The sequence below is a fragment of the Paramisgurnus dabryanus genome, chromosome 1 (genome assembly GCF_030506205.2).
Source record: "Paramisgurnus dabryanus chromosome 1, PD_genome_1.1, whole genome shotgun sequence".
Classification (NCBI taxonomy): domain Eukaryota; kingdom Metazoa; phylum Chordata; class Actinopteri; order Cypriniformes; family Cobitidae; genus Paramisgurnus; species Paramisgurnus dabryanus.
This window is the reverse complement of record NC_133337.1, coordinates 6,709,281-6,730,079: the sequence shown is the minus strand read 5'-3', so window position 1 is coordinate 6,730,079 and position 20,799 is coordinate 6,709,281. Positions and strand designations below refer to the sequence as shown.

Below are 20,799 nucleotides of genomic sequence, written 5' to 3'. Positions count from 1 at the left end.
CTTTGCATAAGGGAGGAGACAAAGCTGAGCTGGCCAACTATAGACCAGTGAGTATCCTACCTGTAGTTGAGAGAGTAGTGGCCATGCAACTAATGGATCATTTGAATTTTGGAGAGCACCCCCTGAATCCACTTCAGTTCGGTTTTAGAAAACATCATTTGACTGAAACGGCACTTTGTTATTTTGTTGAACAACTTAAAGCCATGTTGGATAAAGGGGGGGTGGTGGGGGCTATATTTTTAGATCTGAAAAGAGCTTTTGACACGGTAAACCATAACATCCTCTTATCCAAATTGTCCACTCATAACATTTCTGATGAGACATTACGATGGTTTACATCTTATTTAAATAATAGGAAGCACTGCACAAGAGTTAAGAGCACGATGTCGTCGTTCTTAGATTGCCCAGTCGGGGTGCCACAAGGCTCCATTTTGGGCCCTCTCTTGTTCAGTGTGTATATAAATGATCTTCCGGCTATTTGTCCTGATGTGCAAGTACAAATGTATGCCGACGATGCTGTGATATATGTTCATGCAAAAGAAAATCAGAATGCAGCAGCAGTGTTCCAGGGAGCGATGGAAAAAATTTCAGCATGGATGGAGCAATCATGCTTGACTTTGAATTATAGTAAAACTGTCAGCATGTTTTTTTCAACAAGGAATACTTCTCACTCTGCGCCGGAAATTATTGTAAAAGGAACAAGAATTCACGAAGCAGAGTTTGTTAAGTATTTAGGTGTGGTGTTGGACAGGACACTGTCATTTAAAAAGCATGTTTCCAAACTGATAAAAACTGTAAAATTTAGTTTAGATATCTTCGCCAGCAAATGAGCACGGATGCAGCTAAGCTTTATATGCATGCAATGATATTGTCACATTTTACTTATTGCAGCACAACTTGGTCTTTAGCAACCAACTCTGTATTACAGCCGCTCCAAAGCTTGTATAAACAGGCACTTAAAATTTTAGACAAAAAACCTGTTTCATACCACTACTGTAATATTGTGAAGAAATATAGACTACTAACGTTTGAAAATTTTATTTTGTTTTCGAATGTTAGTTTAGTATATAACATTTTTCATGATTTGGCACCACAGCCCCTGAGAATGTTGGTAAAATCGTGTGAAGAGGTAGGAATTAGAACAACGCGAGCCACCTCTAGAGGAGACTGTTATGTTAAATTTAGGTACTCTACCTTTGGACAGAATTGCTTCTCAGTAAAAGCAGCAGGAATGTGGATCTCATTGCCTTTAACTATGCGAGAGAGTACTACATTGCAACAGTTTAAATTTAACCTTAAAAAGTGGTTGAAAAATGGGCAGTTTTGTAGTCATTAGCACAAAAATTGGTAAATTGGGTTATAGTAGGTACATTTTAATAGTTGTAAATACTGCAGTTAGTGCGTTTGTTGAGATGATCTTTTTATAGGTGTTTTATTTGTATTTTGTACTGTGAGTGGACTTATTGGTAGAAATGATTATTGTACACTGTATTAACTTGTTGTCACTTTGCCGCTGTCCATGGACTACAGATGAAAATTAGCTTGAAGCTATTTCTGTGGCCGGTTGCATAAACATAGTCATGACATTAAGACTGCGTCTTAAGAATGATTCTGACTAACTAGCAATTGGTTAGGGCTAATCAGTCTTATTATTTGGATTTAAATTAGACCGATCTACCTTTATATGTAACACACTTAAAACAGTAATGATCAGTCTTAAAGAAAAAAATTCATGACTAACTTTTAAGACTAGTCTTAAAGTTTTATGCAACCGGCCCCTGGTCTGTGCAACACATTTGTTGTGCAACGTCCCTGTCAAATAAACAATAAATAAATAAATAAAAAAGTATAATCCATGAAATATAGATTAGTGGACGGAAAAATTCTAATGGAATGTGACGACAAGGCTAGTACGTAACAACGGAGCTGATTGTGAAACCGTGCAATTTGAGACTCAAGGCAGAGGGCATTCAAAAACCTGTATCTCACTCAAAACAGCATGGATGGATTTTTTTTCAAGTCTGAATGCGTGTGGAAGCACGAGAAACACAAAAGAACACCCCATAAGATGGGCACTTTAACACTGGAACCCATCATAATGTTAAGTCTGTGTTTTTATCTAGAGTCGTTTGGTGCGCAATGACAAACAGCCCTCTCACATGCCATCATATTGCTTAGTTGACCTGTCATGTGTGCAGTGTAGACATTCACGTAACCCTGCTGTGCACATCATAAGGTTTTTAACAAAGGCAGATGAAGGTTAGTGGTTGTGCAATTGACGTCTCTATTTTTGAAAATGGGCTCTGGCGCGATTAGCGATCACACTCCAGCCCACCTCTACAACCCGGCCAGGGCGCGATTAACCAAACTGCGCCTATGCCCAAGCTTGGTTTGATTTGGATAGTGTGAGTACACCCTTAATTAGCTGCTTCAGGTGTGTTTGAAAAGGGTTGGAGCTAAACTGTGCCGGACGCCTACAGGGCCGAGTTTGGGTAACCCTGGTTTCAGGTTTTGTTTAATTAAAATTTATTTAGGTTTGTTTTACTGATATTGTTTGTTTTAGGTTGGTTTAAAGTGATTGATTGTTTCAGGGATTGGTTGTGGATGTGTAAGAGCATTGCACCAGCAACGCAAAGGTCATAGGTTCGATCCCAAGGAGCACACCTACTGATAAAATAAATAGGTTAATAAATAGCACTGTAAGTTGATTTGGATAAAAGATAAATTTAAATCCCTTAAATGCATAAATGTACATATTTATTTTGTTCCGTTTTGATACAGTGTGCAATTGTTTGATTCAGGTTGGTGGAGGAGGTGAAGGAGAAATGTGGAGGTGTTCAGCTTCAGACCGAAGATGTTTACATGGCCACTACCTTTGAGAGCTTCATCCAGAAGTTTGTACGACGCCTGCGTGGAGAGGACCAGGAGGAGGAGCTTGTCATTGATTACGTGACGAAAGATGTCAACAACATGACATTGAGGATGCCCTACCAGTGTTTCATCAATGGCAGGTTTGAAGATGCAGAAGATGGAAAGACGTACAACACAGTCAACCCCACAGACGGCTCAGTAAGTTCAAAAACATCTCAAACTCATGCACATACACCTCTGATAAGTCTAATGTTTCTGCTGTGTCCTGCAGGTGATCTGTAAGGTATCATATTCTTCAGTGGCTGATGTAGACAGAGCGGTTAGCGCAGCAAAAGAAGCCTTTGAAGATGGCCCCTGGGGCAAAATGAACCCTCGAGACCGGGGCAGGCTGCTTTATCGGTAAGATCTTTAGATTGGAGCCCATATTGAGTGTTGGGGAGTTTGTTGACTTTATGGGTTCAGTGTGGCAAATTTGCATTATGAAAAGCCAAACACATCTACAAGATCTGTTAGTTTAGCTTTTTTGTGTGTGAACAGTCTGGCTGACCTGATGGAGGAACACCAAGAGGAACTGGCAACCATCGAGGCAATTGACTCTGGTGCCGTTTACACGCTGGCTTTGAAAACACACGTTGGCATGTCCATACAAACCTTCAGATACTTCGCCGGCTGGTGCGACAAGATTCAGGTTTGAGTTTTCGCTATGTTGTCTTCTAATTCATTCAGTGACTTCCTGTTACGAACGTGTCATATCCTGTTATTCACAGGGCTCGACGATACCCATCAATCAGGCCAGACCCAACCGCAATCTCACCTTCACTAAGAAAGAACCTTTGGGGTGAGTACCTCTGTCCTCGTGTATTTGTTTAAACATAACCAGGATAAAGCTTCAATCTGATTTTTCTTTGTTTCTCAGCGTTTGCGCCATAGTGATCCCGTGGAATTACCCACTGATGATGTTGGCGTGGAAAAGCGCAGCCTGTTTGGCAGCTGGAAATACACTCGTCCTGAAACCTGCACAGGTACGCACCTGTGCGGACATGTATCAGGGGTGTGATTCTTCCGGATAAATCCGGAATTCCGGCTTTTCCGACCTGAAAATGAGGCTTTCGTGAATCATGCAAATCCAATTTTTTTTGTGTGTGTGGGGGGTGCAAGGCATCGTTATAAATGACCGCATATCACTCCGCAAATAGTCTATTTATTTGTCACGATGGAACTTCATTCAAAGCAGAGCTCACTAAAGAGCTTGCAGTCGGATCTCCGGCGTGTGGTGTTCGCTGCGAATAAAAAAAATAATGCGTTCGCCTACAAATAATATGAGACACATCTTTCACTCTCAACCAAACTAACAAACTAGCCAATAAGAATTAGAATGGGGAGGGGTCTTTGAGGTGTGGCTGAGATCCAGCTGCAGATGCCGCGCGGTCGCGGCGCGGAGAAGTCATAACAAGTTAACTTTATCAGCAGGATGAAAAGTGAAGCCTAGGTAAGACGACCTAATTGATAAAGGACTTAAATCAGTGGCGCTGGGCATGGGAAGGAATAGGCAGAGACAAACAGCATTTTAGTGGTAAGAAATTAAGAGAGCCAGCCAGGTGTTTGCTGCTTTGACAAAACTGTCCGTTTCAAATCAGACCGCTATATGCCAGTAATGTAAATATCAGATTTCTCATCGAGGTGAAATGCGGTCTCGCGATATCAATATAAAGTTGCGTTTGTGTCAAAAAGTTTGCTTGCATTATATTATACTGTAATCACATACGTTAACGCACACATCCACGCAAATCAGATCCAACGTCATCCTGACGAACACACGCATACATTTGCTTCTCTTAATGGTTTGTGAATCGGGCAGTAATGCTTGGGATTACAGAATAATATAATGATAAACACACACATTCATGGATCTGGTTTGTGAAACGCTTAGCTCTTGACTGTTAGATGCTTTACCAAAAGAACTATGCAAAATAAGACAAATGCACTTGACTGTCTTTCCAGAAAGTCACAGCATCATTTGAATTAAGTAACTTTAATGTAACAGTATCCACTTTAAATTCAGCGATCAAATGTTGTAATCAATAATTAATCTGTATTAAATTCCCCCACTAATTATTCTATAAACATTAAACATGTTTTGACCAATGGCGAATCTCATTTATCAAGTTGTGTATGTGGTTTGTGTGCCTTATTATTATTATTATTACAATATGTAACCAAAGATTTTACTAAAAGGGCACAAATTTGTGTACAAGAACAAAAAAATCCTCATAGATTTAGTCACTTATTTTTACTCTCAAAATGCACCACATTGATGTATTTACCTTTAAATGCACAAGATGATTTTGTTCAGTCTGATGCAGTGGCAAGACTACATAATGGTCAGGGTGGCACTTGCCCAAGCATATTGATGATTGGCCACTCAGATCGATAAATTTTGAGCCCAAATTATATTTCAACTGTATTTCATTTTATGCGTGCGTATGTATGTCGCCACGTCATGGTAGGTGTGTCGTATATTTTCCTGCGTTTTTGTCCTTTGCCAATCACACCTATGATGTATAATAAAATAGACAAAAAAAATAATGCATGCAAATGTGACATTTCTTCTCTTGATTTACCAGGTAACTCCTCTAACAGCATTAAAGTTTGCTGAACTGACAGTAAAAGCTGGCATCCCAAAGGGAGTTATCAACATTATACCAGGATCAGGTAAATACAATGATACACATTAGCACTATTCGGATGGGATTAGTTTTCCAAACAATGTTTCAGTTTCAACCACGGACAGGATTAAAATTCTCAGGCTATTCCAAAGATGGGAGTTTCTGTTTCATGCGTTTGGGCGTTGCAGAAGATCAAGTGCTCTGGATACGTGTGTTTGTAGTGTTTGATTTATTGCTTTAAATGTAAAATTATTACAGAACATGTAATTTATTAATTTTATTAAATCAAAATAACTTACACAAATCCTACTAAAGTAGCCTAAGTGTTTTGTTATAACTGACTGCTTATAATAAACCCAAAGAAATGAAGAAATGATGATTAATAGTATCTTTATTAATTAGCATTACCATTCCGGAGTTAAACAAAATAAGGTTGAGTTTACCTTATACTGATATTACAGTGGCCAGTCTTAAAGGGATAGTTCGGCCAAAAATGATATTAAACCCATGATTTACTCACCCCCAAGCTTTCCGAGATGCATATGTCCATCGTTTTTCAGACAAACACATTTTCAGATATTTTAGAAAATGTTTTAGATCTTTCAGTTAATTAAATGTGAAGTTACAGGGTCCACATCCTTCAAGTCCAAAAAATGTGCATCCTTCTATCACAGAATAAATCCAAACGGCTCCAGGATGATAAACAAAGGTCTTCTGAGGGCAATCCGCGCAGTGTTGTTGTAGAAATATCCATATTTAAAACTTTATAAACGAAAATAACTAGCTTCCGGTAGCGCCGCCATCTTAGACTCCTCTGTATTCAGGAGAGAGTATAAGCGTACTGTACGCACTTTTCTAATGCTTTCTGTACACCTAAAGACTTTGAAAAGATTTAGAAAAGACTCTATAAGATTATCAGCTCACATCTAAAGACTTCGGTTCACAGTTTTTAGTCTCAGACTAAAAGATTTTACAAACACTGAATCTTGTAGTGACACTATTTACAAGACTACAACAAGATTATTTTAGCTTTTTATTACCACCAAATTCCTCCCATCATGCTCAGCAGTGTATAATAAAATATATATAATATATATATATATATATATATATATATATATATATATATATATATATATATATATATATAATATATAGTGTATAGTGTAAAATGTAGGAGAAGCAGCTACAGTTAGCTACTGTGGCTTTTGCCATTGCAGTCATTTGCAGTGAAAGAAAAAAGAAGTGAGGGCCTTGTCCCCACTCCCACTTAGAGGTCTCAGCAAACTGTGTCCTGAGAGACATGCTGCGTGTTTTAACCTCAGCAAATGGAACATAGGCTACATAGGGTAGCATTAGTTACATTTTCCCAGTTTGTGCAAAGCTAGATTTTCTCTTTTTCATTCAGTCTTTTATTCGTGCTCTTGTACAGTAATGTCAATATCAAACATTAGTACGCCGGTTTCAACAGCGTTTGCAGCGTGTGCAGTTTAATAACAGTATAAAAATCTCAAGTTCACATTACTTTATTTTATATGCATTAATGAGCAAAACCTCTTCAAGACGGTTTTTGACGGTCAGTGTAATTTATTTAACTGTGATTTGTTTAACCCACATTGTTTTCGTGCTGTTCTGGTTCGTGTAATGACATATATAGACACAATACACAATTATAGACATAACAAGCCCATGGCACATTATTAAATATGTTTCTCTTAAGTTTTAGGATAAAATAAAAAATTCACTCAGTGATTGACAGCATGAAGCAGTCGATCGTGTTTCCCTTCAACAGTTTAAGCATAAGATTTAGATTTATAGATGTACGTTATCTGTTTCTCTGAAGACTATTAAGGTATATGAGGACTCATTTGCTGGGCAGAGAGTGAATGACAGCGCAGTCTTCTGGTGTTTTTAAATATTTAATTGCTTTCTTTTGAATTGCTCAAAGTCATGACTGTTTGAAACACACTTGGCGTCACATTTATGACTGCACACTTACGGCGTACGTGCTTGTTAACATGGGCACCGAAAAAACACGCGCCGCTTACGCGTTGCTCACGCTTTTCGGCAATATCGCTCCACTTCTTTTCTTTTTCCACTCTGTCGTGGTATGAACGGCAGTTTACATCAAAAAGACACGGCTGCTCTGCCCACCGCTCAACAAAGGGGCTCCTCTCATCCACGGTCCATTTTCGCCTACTTGGCGCTCGTTCTGTTTCCACGTCCGTCTACATGTTTCTTTGTTGTGACTGATGGCTTCCTGTTTCCGGTTTTCGGAGAACTAATTTATTGGTTGTTAATTGTTTTACGTCACAAGACTACGCTGGGACTTGCGATAATATCAAACATGTTTGATATGAAAGACTAAAGAAAGACTGGCATAAATCGGGTCGCCGACTGCAGATCATCACCTCACAGTTAACGATCGAGACGACGAGAGCGCGCAGAGACTCCAGTTAGATTCCTAAAGACTGCCGGTCTTTAGTCTGGGACTGTGAAAATCCTTTGATGTACGCTAGGCATTAGTGAAGTATGACAAATTCGGAGGGCGGGGACATAAAGCAGCAGCAGAGTAACCTCTGTAAGTTGCGTAAAGCTCTGATCTTGAATGTGGACGCGACTAAGATGGGGGCGCTACCGGTAGTTTAAAGAAATTTATTTCTACAACAACACCGCGCGGATTTTCCTCAGAAGACCTTTGTTTATCATCCTGGAGCCGTTTGGATTTATTTTGTGAAGGATGGATGCACATTTTTTGGACTTGAAGGACGTGGACATTTTCTAAAATATCTGAAAATGTGTTTGTCTGAAAAACGTTGGACATGCATCTCGGACAGCTTGGGGGTGAGTAAATCATGGGTTTAATATAATTTTTGGCTGAACTATCCCTTTAACAGTGTTTGATATTCAGCTCGTCTTGATTTAATTTTTTTTATTTTGCTGAATAGAAAATAAACATCCATATCTGAATGAATGGGACTCAGGAAAACACGAAAAGAACCGTGTTTAAACAAAATTGTGGGCAAACACAGACATGGCTGATTCGGACTGGATTAGAAACACAGAGGACCTCTGAAAAGCACGATTTTCTCAGAGGTCCCCCTGTAAAACTAATTGCGTCGGAATAGGGCTATGGCCTCTATATGGGTAGCACATACCACTGTTTATCTTACTCGGGGTTAGTCAATGAACAAACCACTATTTTCTATTTGATGACTAGACAGTATTTTTCCCTCAGGTGGTCTGGTTGGACAGAGGATGTCCGATCATCCTGATATACGTAAGCTTGGTTTTACTGGCTCCACTCCCATTGGCAAACAGATCATGAAAAGGTAAGTCTTGTTTATCAGATTACACAAACACATTTCTCATTATCTGCATTTAAATGGAACATATCATGAAACTCTGACTTTATCCATGTTATAATTATGTCACCAGTGCTTCTATCAACCTAGAAAACGTGAAAAAGATCAACCCAGTACTTTAGTTTTGGTAAATCATTCTGTGCAAGCATGTGAAAAAATAGTTTATTCAGGTTTCGCTCCCTATGTGATGTCAGAAGGGGATCTTATTGTGATAATACCGAACCTTAATCTGCACTATCCAACCACACCACTCCTATGTAGTAGAGAGAAAATAATTGAGTACATGATTGAGTTTCAATTTCAACAAACCACCATTATGGTCATCAGTGTTTGCATTTCATCTGCTCATTTGCATATAAAGGGACCCAAAAATGGCACAATCTTGCTCAAACCTACAAAGTGGCAATTTTAACATGCTGTAATAAATTATCTTTGGGGTATTTTAAGCTAAAATTTCACATACAATGTTCCCTTTAAAGAAGTGATAAATCTAACAAGATATATACTTTGTTCATTGATATCTGAAAGAGAATTCTGTATAGTGATGTAATTGCCTGTTGCAGCTGTGCTGTCAGTAACTTGAAGAAGGTCTCTCTGGAGCTTGGTGGTAAATCTCCACTCATCATCTTCAGTGACTGTGACATGGACAAGGCAGTTAGAATGGTGAGAAAACAAAACCACTGCCGAAAGATTCAGATAGTTTGAGTCCAAATGAGCTATAAAATGAACTATCTGCTTCTTTAACCAGCTGTGTCCATTTCTGTGTGTGCTGCAGGGCATGAGTTCTGTTTACTTCAATAAGGGAGAGAATTGCATCGCTGCAGGCAGATTGTTTGTAGAGGAATCCATACACGACGAGTTTATTGGGAAAGTGGTACGTTTTATCACTTATATCGTCCCGTTGTGTTTGTGTAAAGTTCTCCAAATGTTGATATTGGCACTAGATACTGAGTTGGCCAGTATTGTTGTGCTTAGGTTGAGGAGATCAAGAAGATGAAGATTGGAGATCCTTTGGATCGTTCCACAGATCACGGACCTCAGAACCACAAAGCCCACTTGGACAAACTGGTGGAGTACTGTGAAATCGGTGTGAAGGAAGGGGCGACTCTTGTCTATGGGGGGAAACAGGTGGACAGAGCAGGTAGGACCTCAAATTCAGTCAGACATCCATTAGCCTTAAAATCGTAAAACTATAGTATTACAGTAATAATGGCCTGGAAGTGATTTAGGAACACATTCAGGATGTATATTTATATTTGTGCACAGGCTTTTTTATGGAGCCCACAGTTTTTACTGATGTAGAAGATCACATGTTCATCGCCAAAGAAGAATCATTTGGTCCTGTTATGGTGGTATCCAAATTCAAGGAAGGGTAAGATCAGTTTCTTAAATAAAGAGCTTGTTTATGGTAGACAGATTTGTTAGTTTTGTACAGCAATGAATCAGTATTAGGGACATGATAAGGTTTGTGCTTAAAGGAATATTCAATTTTCTTAAAAGAAAAATCCAGATAATTTACTCACCACCATGTCATACAAAATGTTGATGTCTTTCTTTGTTCAGTCGAGAACAAATTATGTTTTTTGAGGAAAACATTGCAGGATTTTTCTCATTTTGATGGACTTTACTAGAGCCCAACATTTAATACTTAACTCAACACTTAACAGTTTTTTTCAACGGAGTCTCAAAGGACTATAAACGATCCCAAACGATGCATAAGGGTCTTATCTAGCGAAACGATTGTCATTTTTGACAAGAAAAATAAAAAATATGCTCTTTTAAACCACAACTTTTCGTCTAGATCCGGTCATGATGCGTCAGCGTGACCCCACGCAATACGTCAAGAGGTCACAGAGGACGAATGCGAAACTCCGCCCCAGTGTTTACAAGTGTGTTGAAAGAGGACCGTTCCTACGTTGTTGTATGTCAACTGATACTAATTAATGTCTTTGTGTCAGTTTATTGTTTACAATGGTCCGCAAATGTGCGTTTTATATATGTAACACGTGACCTCCCTACCTCACTACGCATTTACGTTAGGTCACGCTGGACCGGACCTAGACGAAAAGTTGTGGTTTAAAAGAGCATATTTTTCTTGTCAAAAATGACAATCGTTTCGCTAGACCCTTATGCCTCATTTGGGATCGTTTATAGTCCTTTGAAACTCTGTTGAAAAAAACTGTTAAGTGTTGAGTTAAGAATTTTAAATGTTGGGCTCTAGTAAAGTCCATTACAATGAGAAATATCCTGCAATGTTTTCCTAAAAAAACATAATTTCTTCTCGACTGAACATAGAAAGACATCAACATTTTGGATGACATGGTGGTGAGTAAATTATCTGGATTTTTCTTTTAAGAAAAGGGACTATTCCTTTAATAAATGTATCATACTGTAGTACAGGGCTGTTTAACTCCTATTCAGGGTTGGAGCTAAATGTGCATAATAGTGGCCATCCAGAACCGAAGCTACTCCAGTCAAATATCAAAATGACCCCATAATTTACTCACCCTCAAGCAATCCTAGACACATGTCCATCATCTTTCAGATGAACACATTTGGAGTTATTTTTGTAGATGTCCTTGCTCTTCCAAGCTTATAATGGGAAAAACAAGGTTAAGGGAACCACTTCTGACTTTAAACCCCAAAAAGTGCATTCGTCCTTCACAGAGGTAATCCACACGGCTCCAGTGGTTTAATAAAGGTCTTTTGCAGGTCTTTGATGCGATTTTGTAAGAAAAAATATTCATATTTCAAACTTTAAAAACTATAATAACTAGCTTCGGGTAACAACGCCATCTTGGACTCACGCTATTCACAAGACCGTTTTAGCGTAGTGAGCGTTAGTTGCCATGGCTACGTTGCGCAGGGACTCTTGTAGGATTACAAATTTATAAAATGTTATATCTAGGTTCCAATGTAATAGTATTTAAACTGAAAAAGTGATGGACATTGTGTTTTACATCTTGAGGTAAAGATTATGACATTCTACAATCAAGTCAGGCAGCCCAGGTGGTTAAGACATTAACCTTTTGTCTTTATGCTCTTCCTGACCATTGGGTAGGGTACCAAGTTAAAGGTGATTGCTAAGCTCAAGGCACAAATGTGCCTTTGTCTCTATGCATTTGAAGGTATGGGCGATACTGTTAGGATGATTGGATTAGCACCTATGCATTTGAATGATACTGTTATGCTGATGAGATTAGGGCTGAAGCAATTCTGGTAACGGGCTGATTCCTTGACTGAATTTACATGCTTTGTTTAAAGTTGAGTGCTTTGTATTCCATTTAGGGGACTGCCCCCTAAAATGTGTATAAATGCAATGCAGGGCTACTGTAAGTCAGACTTGGTTTCTGCAGCTCCCCGAGCTCTATGCTCTGAGTTGAAGATCGCTTTCTGCAATAAAGACTTCTGCTCGAGGAAATCCAAGTCTCCTGGTCTTCGCTAAAAAGGTTTACAACACTCTCTTGAATCCCGTGAGTCCAAGATGGCGTCGTTACCGGAAGCTAGTTACTATAGTTTATAAAGTTTAAAATAGGGTGACCATATGTGCCATTTTCCCCAGACACAGGTGTCCTCCAGAAGTCGCATTGGTTGACCGCATATGTCATTGAAGTTTAATATTTCAAGGTTCTATTTCAGAAAAGCAACCGTTACATTTCATGGTAAGAATAAAACTACAATGATTGTATGTCTTAAGGCAGGGGTAGGCAAGTTCGGTCCTAGAGAGCCGCAGTCCTGCATATTTTAGCCTAAGCACTGATAATCTAACCTGATGTCTAAATCCTAAAGACATTGACCGCGTTTACATGCACCTTAATAATGCGATTATAATGGGATTTTGTCAATACTGCGATTATACTTTACCTCATGTAAACGCAATAATTCGATAAAAATAATGCGATTAAGCTCATAATCGCAATAAGTAAAGTCGCATTAAAAGAGGTGGCGTACGCCGTTTATAATCGCAGTATGCGTCCATGTAAACGCTTTAATCGCATTTATACCGCACTAATTAAGTGCACGTGTGTTTTAGTCACGCACCTTAAGCACAAATTCGTTTTAATCTTGACATTAGGAAGTTTTACATGAACTCTGCCAACACGACTCGCTGTCAGCAGTCTGCCTTCATTCAGAAACAGCTCAAATAACACGACAGCAGTGTATAAAACCTTTAAATTACATTATAACGATAATTATAACGATAAATATATTAGTGACCACATCATAATGATAACTTCATGCTAATTCGATAAAACGAGCGCGGCATTACCTAATATTGGATATTTCTTGTAATAAAAACTTTTTTTGCAATTGTTTACATGTCACTGAATATGTACATATGCTGTTCTTGTTGCATTTACACCGCGGGAAACCAGCAGATGTCCTCAACTGAATGAATGTAGTAGTTTGTGTAATAATATCATACCTTTTGGCGTAGTCAGTGTGGTAGAAAAATTTCACAGCATCAGCGCTGGATACCTGAGGTAATTTTATGTTATAAACCTCAGCAATGAATGAGCTTTCTGCTGCATTTTAAGTGCGCGTGCACTTCAAGTTCAAATAGATTTGATTGGCTGTCAATGGTTTATCGTTCATCATGTGCCAAAATCGCTATCGTTATAGTTGTTGTGTGAGCTCTGCTATTATCTTTAATATAAAACGATTTTTAAAACTATATTTTTATATCATGTGAACGCCCTTTACAGGCACTGTCATATTTATATCTTCATCACGGCACCGGATAATAAAATACATCTATAACAACGTGTTTGTCATTTAACGTAAGTAAATTAAAACAGTGGACCATATATGTGAGTTCATCATTTGTGCTCTGCATTGAACTTTGTGTGAATAATCCGAAAATAAAAACTGCATGTAAACCGGAGTGAAGAGGTTAGCTCCAGTCATGTAAACATCTTACTGCGATTAAGACCTTACTCGCATTATTGGAAATATTCGCATTTTTGGTGTGCATGTAAACGTGGTCATTGATTAGCTTGTTCAGGTGTGTTTGATTAGGGTTGGAACTAAACTCTGCAGGACTGCGGCTCTGTAGGACCGAACTTGCCTACACCCGTCTTAAGGGAAATACATTTTAATTGTATTATGTTTTTAACTAAAATGTGAATACCACGGTGACGTATGCAGTCAACAAATGCGACTTTCAGAGGACACACCTGAAATCCTGGCCAGGACGTGCCTGGGGAAAATGGCACGTATGGTCACCCTAGTTTAAAATATGTATAAAATATGGGTATTTTTGATATTTCGCTGGAGTTTCGCTGGCTGGTCATGTGTTTTCTCTGATTATTAAAACCGTTCCATTTACATTCGGCCACATAAATGCATCTTAACAAAACAGATATCACTATTCATTACCGGCACTTAAAAAACTTAAGATGACCCTTATGCAACAAAAGGCAGCATTTACTGTATGTTGGGAAGGGGATGCACGTCTCCTTGCTCGGCAGGGGCGGGAGCATGCAAGTACAGAGCAGCAGGAGACAGCTTGATAACTGACAGGACCCTGATGGGGAAAAGCGCTTCACAAAACACTCTCTCAAAGTTTTATTTCTTTGTTTAAAGTCGCCATGAAAAGAATGAATCAATTGCCTAATTTTACCCGTGGTGGCGTATATCTGAGTGAAACTGGCTTCTGAAATGAAATAAGGCAGGGCTGGATTTGAATTTGTCCATCGAGATCTGATTGGATCGTTTGAAGTTGGGTCGTGTTCCTAATTGATAATCGCAGCGATCTTCTTCCGGACCTAATTATTTCACATGTCATACCACAGGGACGTGCACAGACATTTTGAGGGGCAGGGGCTCAAGTAAAATAAAGGGCACTTCTCATAATTATGTATTTTTTTTCTTTTTTTTAAACAAAAAAATATATATATTAACGCAATTCTGACTTCCTTAAAATTTATTTAAAAAGTTAATTAATTTTATCTTCCTCAAACTCACGCAATTGTTTCATTTTCAAAAGATGTCTACAAAATAATCAGTTTACACAGAAACCATGGTCTCCTTAGTATTCTAGGTTAATAGAGCAGCAAAGGAAACCATTACACAATGTGCATGTTTTGAAAACATTAAATTACAAATTAATTACAAATTTGTTAAAATGCTAAAAACAAAATTGTGACTGCTGAGTGCTACATGCCAATAAATGCTATATGCTAGCGTTTAGCTGAAGTTCTATTAGTTTGCAATTAGTTGTTAATCAAAATCTGTATTTTTGTCTGATAGGGTCTGTTTACTAATGTGAGCTTCTGGCATGAGCCTCAGAGCAGAGCTCAACATTATTATTCATGACCCTTTCAAATAGGGCAAAAATAGACCATTTCATTCAAATGACAAATTCTAGCCTTGTAAATGGACATGTAAAAACGTTTCTGGATAATTTTTGCACTTAATAAAGTGCCTTCTTTGTCAAAGAACAATTTAACATATTATGGCAACACATCCTTTGGCACCTTTAATCTTAGGTTTCATGTTTATTAGGGTTACACATGTCAGAAACAACAAATTTAGATTAGGCCTATTTTATATTTACTTTTTGGTGATGTTAGTAAAAATTCAGACTGGGCAAGTAAAATACTGAACCATCAGATTTCTCCCCAATTTACTACATCACTCCAGTATAACACATTATAGGCTACTTATTTAACAGCTATTACAAAAAAATGCAAACAAAAAGCGCTGACAAAGTTAGCAATTATTTTATTAGGGCCCGAGCACCGAGGAGCAGGCCAGAATGGCCTGCACCGAATGGTGCGAAGCCCTATTGTTTTTGCTCGGATTATTAGGGCTCGAGCACCGAGGAGCAGGCCAGAATGGCCTGCACCGAAAGGTGCGAAGCCCTATTGTTTTTGCTCGGATTATTAGGGCTCGAGCACCGAGGAGCAGGCCAGAATGGCCTGCACCGAAAGGTGCGAAGCCCTATTGTTTTTGCTCGGATTTATTATTTTTTTTTTTTTTTTTTTTTTTTTTTTTTTTTTTTTACGTTTCAGGGCAATTTGGGGGCCTTAACATACTCAAAAACTCTTGAAAATTGGCAGAGATGTCAGAGTCGTCGGCCATTAGGACCCGGCAAAGGCTGGAATTCGGGCGTGGTAAGGGAGCTCTGTAGCGCCCCCTGTAATGCAAAAACAAACATTGGGGCACAGATCGGGCAAAAATTTACGCACATGTACGAGACTTGGTACGCATATAGATCTCATCCACCCGAACAACTTTCACCCTCTAACATTTAAGCTCCGCCCAACAGGAAGTCGGCTATTTTGGATTGTTTAAAAAATGCATGCATTGAACTTTTAAATACTCCTCCTAGAGGATGCATGCGATTGACACCAAACGTGGTAAACATGATGCTGAGACATTGTACTTGCTAAATTGCGAAGGGATTTTTGATATCTCGAACGGTTCTGCCATGGCGAGGCGACGAATTTATGGCGAATTCAGAGAAACAGGAAGTGTCTAATATCTAAGGCAAAAAATATCTTATTGTGATGCCATGCAGGGTGTTTGTTCATCTGAAGATTCCGATCGCATCGATGTGTCCATTGTGACTCCCGGGTATAGCGCCACCACCAGGCGCCAGGAAGTGTGTCAGTCACAAAGCTGGATTTTTTTGACAGTTCCATGCGATGTTCTTTTAAATACTCCTTCTAGGATTTTCATGCGATTGACACAAGAAGTGGTCAACATGATGCCGAGACATTGTAGATGATAAATTGCGAAGGGATTTTTGATATCTCGAACGCTGTTCCCATGGCAACCTGTCAAACTTTACTTTCATTTTAAAGGCATATTTAAGCCTTACAGTTCCATGCGATGTTCTTTTAAATACTCCTTCTAGGATTTTCATGCGATTGACACCAAAAGTGGTCAACATGATGCCGAGACATTGTAGATGATAAATTGCGAAGGGATTTTTGATATCTCGAACGTTGTTTCTATGGCAACGCGTCAAATTTTACTTTCATTTTAAAGGCTTATTTAAACCTGACAGTTGCATGCGATGTTCTTTTATATACTACTTCTAGGGAAATAATGTGATTCACCCCAGAACTGGTCAACATGATGCCGAGATATTGTAGATGATAAATTGCGAAGGGATTTTTGATATCTCAGACGCTGTTCCCATGGCAACGCGTCAAACTTTACTTTCATTTTAAAGGCATATTTAAGCCTTTCAGTTGACGCCGATGTTCTTTTAAATACTCCTTCTAGAATATTCATGCGATTGACTCCAGAAGTGGTGTACATGATGCCGAGACATTGTAGATGATAAATTGCGAAGGAATTTTGGACATCTCAAACGCTGTTCCTATGGCAACGCGTCAAACTTTTCTTTTATTTCAGGCATATTAAAGGCTCTTGGTGTGCTTAGATTGACTTCCAATTTGGCACACAGATCAGATTTGTCGGCTGTTAAGTGTGCACTGAAAGGTCAGATATAGGCGTGTCTCTTAAGTGGCTCACTAGTGCCCCCGCTTGTCTAAAATGTGGGGTTTCTTTTAGCTACAGTCCCCAAATGGCTCAGTAACAACCTTAAATAGCCCACTGATATTTACCCACTAGATGCCCGTGCCCACCGTGCATCGTTTTCTTGGACGCACCGTGTAGCGGTAAAAAAACGTGCGAGGGCCCGCCATCGCTGCTTGCAGCTATATTTATTAGGGCTCGAGCACCGAGGAGCAGGCCAGAATGGCCTGCACCGTAGGTGCGAAGCCCTATTGTTTTTGCTCGGATTTATTATTTTTATTATTATTTTTTTTATTTATTTTTTTTTTATTTTTTTTAACACTTTTGGACTTTTTGGGGGCCTTAACATACTCGAAAACTCTTGAAAATTGGCACAGACGTCAGAGTCGTCCGTCATCGCAGAAATCCAAAGGCTGGAACACGGGCGTGGCACAGGGGCTCTGTAGCGCCCCCTGTAATGCAAAAAAAAACATTGATGCACAGATCGGGCAAAAATGTACGCACATGTACGAGACTTGGTACGCTTATAGATCTCATCGACCCGAACAACTTTCGCCCTCTAACATTTAAGCTCCGCCCAACAGGAAGTCGGCTATTTTGGATTGTTTAAAAAATGCATGCGTTGAACTTTTATATACTCCTCCCAGGGGATTCATGCGATTGACACCAAACGTGGTGAACATGATGTCGAGACATTGGACTTGCTAAATTGCGAAGGGATTTTTGATATCTCGAACGGTTCTGCCATGGCGAGGCGACAAAGTTGTGGCGAAATCAGAGAAACAGGAAGTGTCTAATATCTAGGGCAAAAAATGTCTTATTGTGATGACACGCGGGGTGTTTGTTCGTCTGAAGATTCTGATCGCATCGATGTGCCTATTGTAACTCCCGGGTATAGCGCCACCACCAGGCGCCAGGAAGTGTGTCAGTCACAAAGCTGGATTTTTTTGACAGTTCCATGCAATGTTTTTTTAAATACTCCTTCTAGGATTTTCATGAGATTGACACCAGAAGTGGTCAACATGATGCCGAGACATTGTAGATGATAAATTGCGAAGGGATTTTTGATATCTCAAACGCTGTTCCCATGGCAACGTGTCAAACTTTACTTTCATTTTAAAGGCATATTTAAGCCTTTCTGTTGCATGCAGGAAACTTTTAAATACTCCTTCTAGGATTTTCATGAGATTGACACCAGAAGTGGTCAACATGATGCCAAGACATTGTAGATGATAAATTGCGAAGGGATTTTTGATATCTCGAACGCTGTTCCCATGGCAACGCGTCAAACTTTACTTTCATTTTAAAGGCATATTTAAGCCTTTCAGTTGACGCCAATGTTCTTTTAAATACTCCTTCTAGAATATTCATGAGATTGACACCAGAAGTGGTCAACATGATGCCGAGACATTGTAGATGATAAATTGCGAAGGGATTTTTGATATCTCAAACGCTGTTCCCATGGCAACGCGTCAAACTTTACTTTCATTTTAAAGGCTTATTTAAGCCTTTAAGTTGACGCCGATGTTCTTTTAAATACTCCTTCTAGAATATTCATGAGATTGACACCAGAAGTGGTCAACATGATGCCGAGACATTGTAGATAATAAATTGCGAAGGGATTTTTGATATCTCAAACGCTGTTCCCATGGCAACGCGTCAAACTTTACTTTCATTTTAAAGGCTTATTTAAGCCTTTAAGTTGACGCCGATGTTCTTTTAAATACTCCTTCTAGAATATTCATGAGATTGACACCAGAAGTGGTCAACATGATGTCGAGACATTGTAGATGATAAATTGCGAAGGGATTTTTGATATGTCAAACGCTGTTCCCATGGCAACGCGTCAAACTTTTTACTTTCATTTTAAAGGCTTATTTTAGCCTGACAGTCGCATGCAATGTTCTTTTAAATACTCCTTCTAGGGAAATAATGCGATTCACACCAGAAGTTGTCAACATGATGCTGAGACATTGTAGATGATAAATTGCGAAGGGATTTTTTTATATCTCAAACGCTGTTCCCATGGCAACGTGTCAGATTTTACTTTCATTTTAAAGGCATATTTAAGCCTTTCAGTTGACGCCGATGTTCTTTTAAATACTCCTTCTAGAATAATCATGCAATTGACACCAAAATTGGTCACCATGATGCTGAGGCATAGTAGATGATAAATTGCGAAGGGATTTTTGATATCTCGAAAGCTGTTCCCATGGCAACGCCCCAAACTTTACTTTTATTTCAGGCATATTTAGGGCTCTTGGCCTGCTTAGATTAACCTTAAAGTTGGCACACACATCAGAGTTGTCAGCTGTTAAGTGTGCACAAACAGGTCACACATAGGCGTGTCTCTTAAGTGGCTCACTAGTGCCCCCGTTTGTCTAAAATGTGGGGTTTCTTTTACCTACAGTCCCCAAATGGGTCAGTAACAACATTAAATAGCCCACTGATATTTACCCACTTGATGCCCTTGCCCACCGTGCATCGTTTTCTCGGACGCACCGTGTAGCGGTAAAAAAACGTGCGAGGGCCCGCCATTGCTGCTTGCAGCTATATTTAGGGCTCGAGCACCGAGGAGCAGGCCAGAATGGCCTGCACCGTAGGTGCGAAGCCCTATTGTTTTTGCTCGGATTATTATTAGGGCCCGAGCACCGAGGAGCAGGCCAGAATGGCCTGCACCGAAAGGTGCGAAGCCCTATTGTTTTTGCTCGAATTTATTATTTTTTTTTTTTTTGTTTTTATTTTTTTTATTTTTATTTTTTTTAACACTTTTGGACTTTTTGGGGGCCTTAACATACTCGAAAACTCTTGAAATTTGGCACAGACGTCAGAGTCGTCCGTCATCGCAGAAATCCAAAGGCTGGAACACGGGCGTGGCACAGGGGCTCTGTAGCGCCCCCTGTAATGCAAAAAAAAAACATTGATGCACAGATCGGGCAAAAATGTACGCACATGTACGGGACTTTGTACGCTTATAGATCTCATCGACCCGAACAACTTTCGCCCTCTAACATTTAAGCTCCGCCCAACAGGAAGTCGGCTATTTTGTATTGTTTCAAAAATGCATGCGGTGAACTTTTAAATACTCCTCCTAGGGGATACGTGCAAATGACACCAAACGTGGTGATCATGATGCCGAGACATTGTACTTGCTAAATTGCGAAGGGATTTTTGATATCTCGAACGGTTCTGCCATGGCGAGGCAACAAATTTATGGCGAAATCAGAGAAACAGGAAGTGTCTAATATCTAAGGCAAAAAATATCTTATTGTAATGCCATACGGGTAGTTTGTTCGTCTGAAGATTCCGATCGCATCGATGTGCCTATTGTGACTCCCGGGTATAGCGCCACCACCAGGCGCCAGGAAGTATGTCAGTCATGAACTTTTAAATACTTCTCCTAG

General features: G+C 39.4%; 1 protein-coding gene across 2 annotated transcripts in view; it reads left to right on the top strand.

The window, feature by feature from the left end:
- Nucleotides 1-20,799, top strand: part of aldh1l2 (aldehyde dehydrogenase 1 family, member L2) — an 84,137-nt gene that overhangs the window by 28,857 nt on the left and 34,481 nt on the right. For both annotated transcript variants that reach the window (XM_065265588.1, XM_065265587.2), the window contains exons 10-20: nt 2,802-3,069; nt 3,143-3,270; nt 3,409-3,559; nt 3,639-3,709; nt 3,788-3,893; nt 5,496-5,583; nt 8,776-8,869; nt 9,466-9,565; nt 9,678-9,776; nt 9,878-10,043; nt 10,169-10,274. In XM_065265588.1, the coding sequence (XP_065121660.1) occupies nt 2,802-3,069; nt 3,143-3,270; nt 3,409-3,559; nt 3,639-3,709; nt 3,788-3,893; nt 5,496-5,583; nt 8,776-8,869; nt 9,466-9,565; nt 9,678-9,776; nt 9,878-10,043; nt 10,169-10,274 (1,377 nt within the window). The remainder of the gene's footprint in view (nt 1-2,801; nt 3,070-3,142; nt 3,271-3,408; nt 3,560-3,638; nt 3,710-3,787; nt 3,894-5,495; nt 5,584-8,775; nt 8,870-9,465; nt 9,566-9,677; nt 9,777-9,877; nt 10,044-10,168; nt 10,275-20,799) is intronic.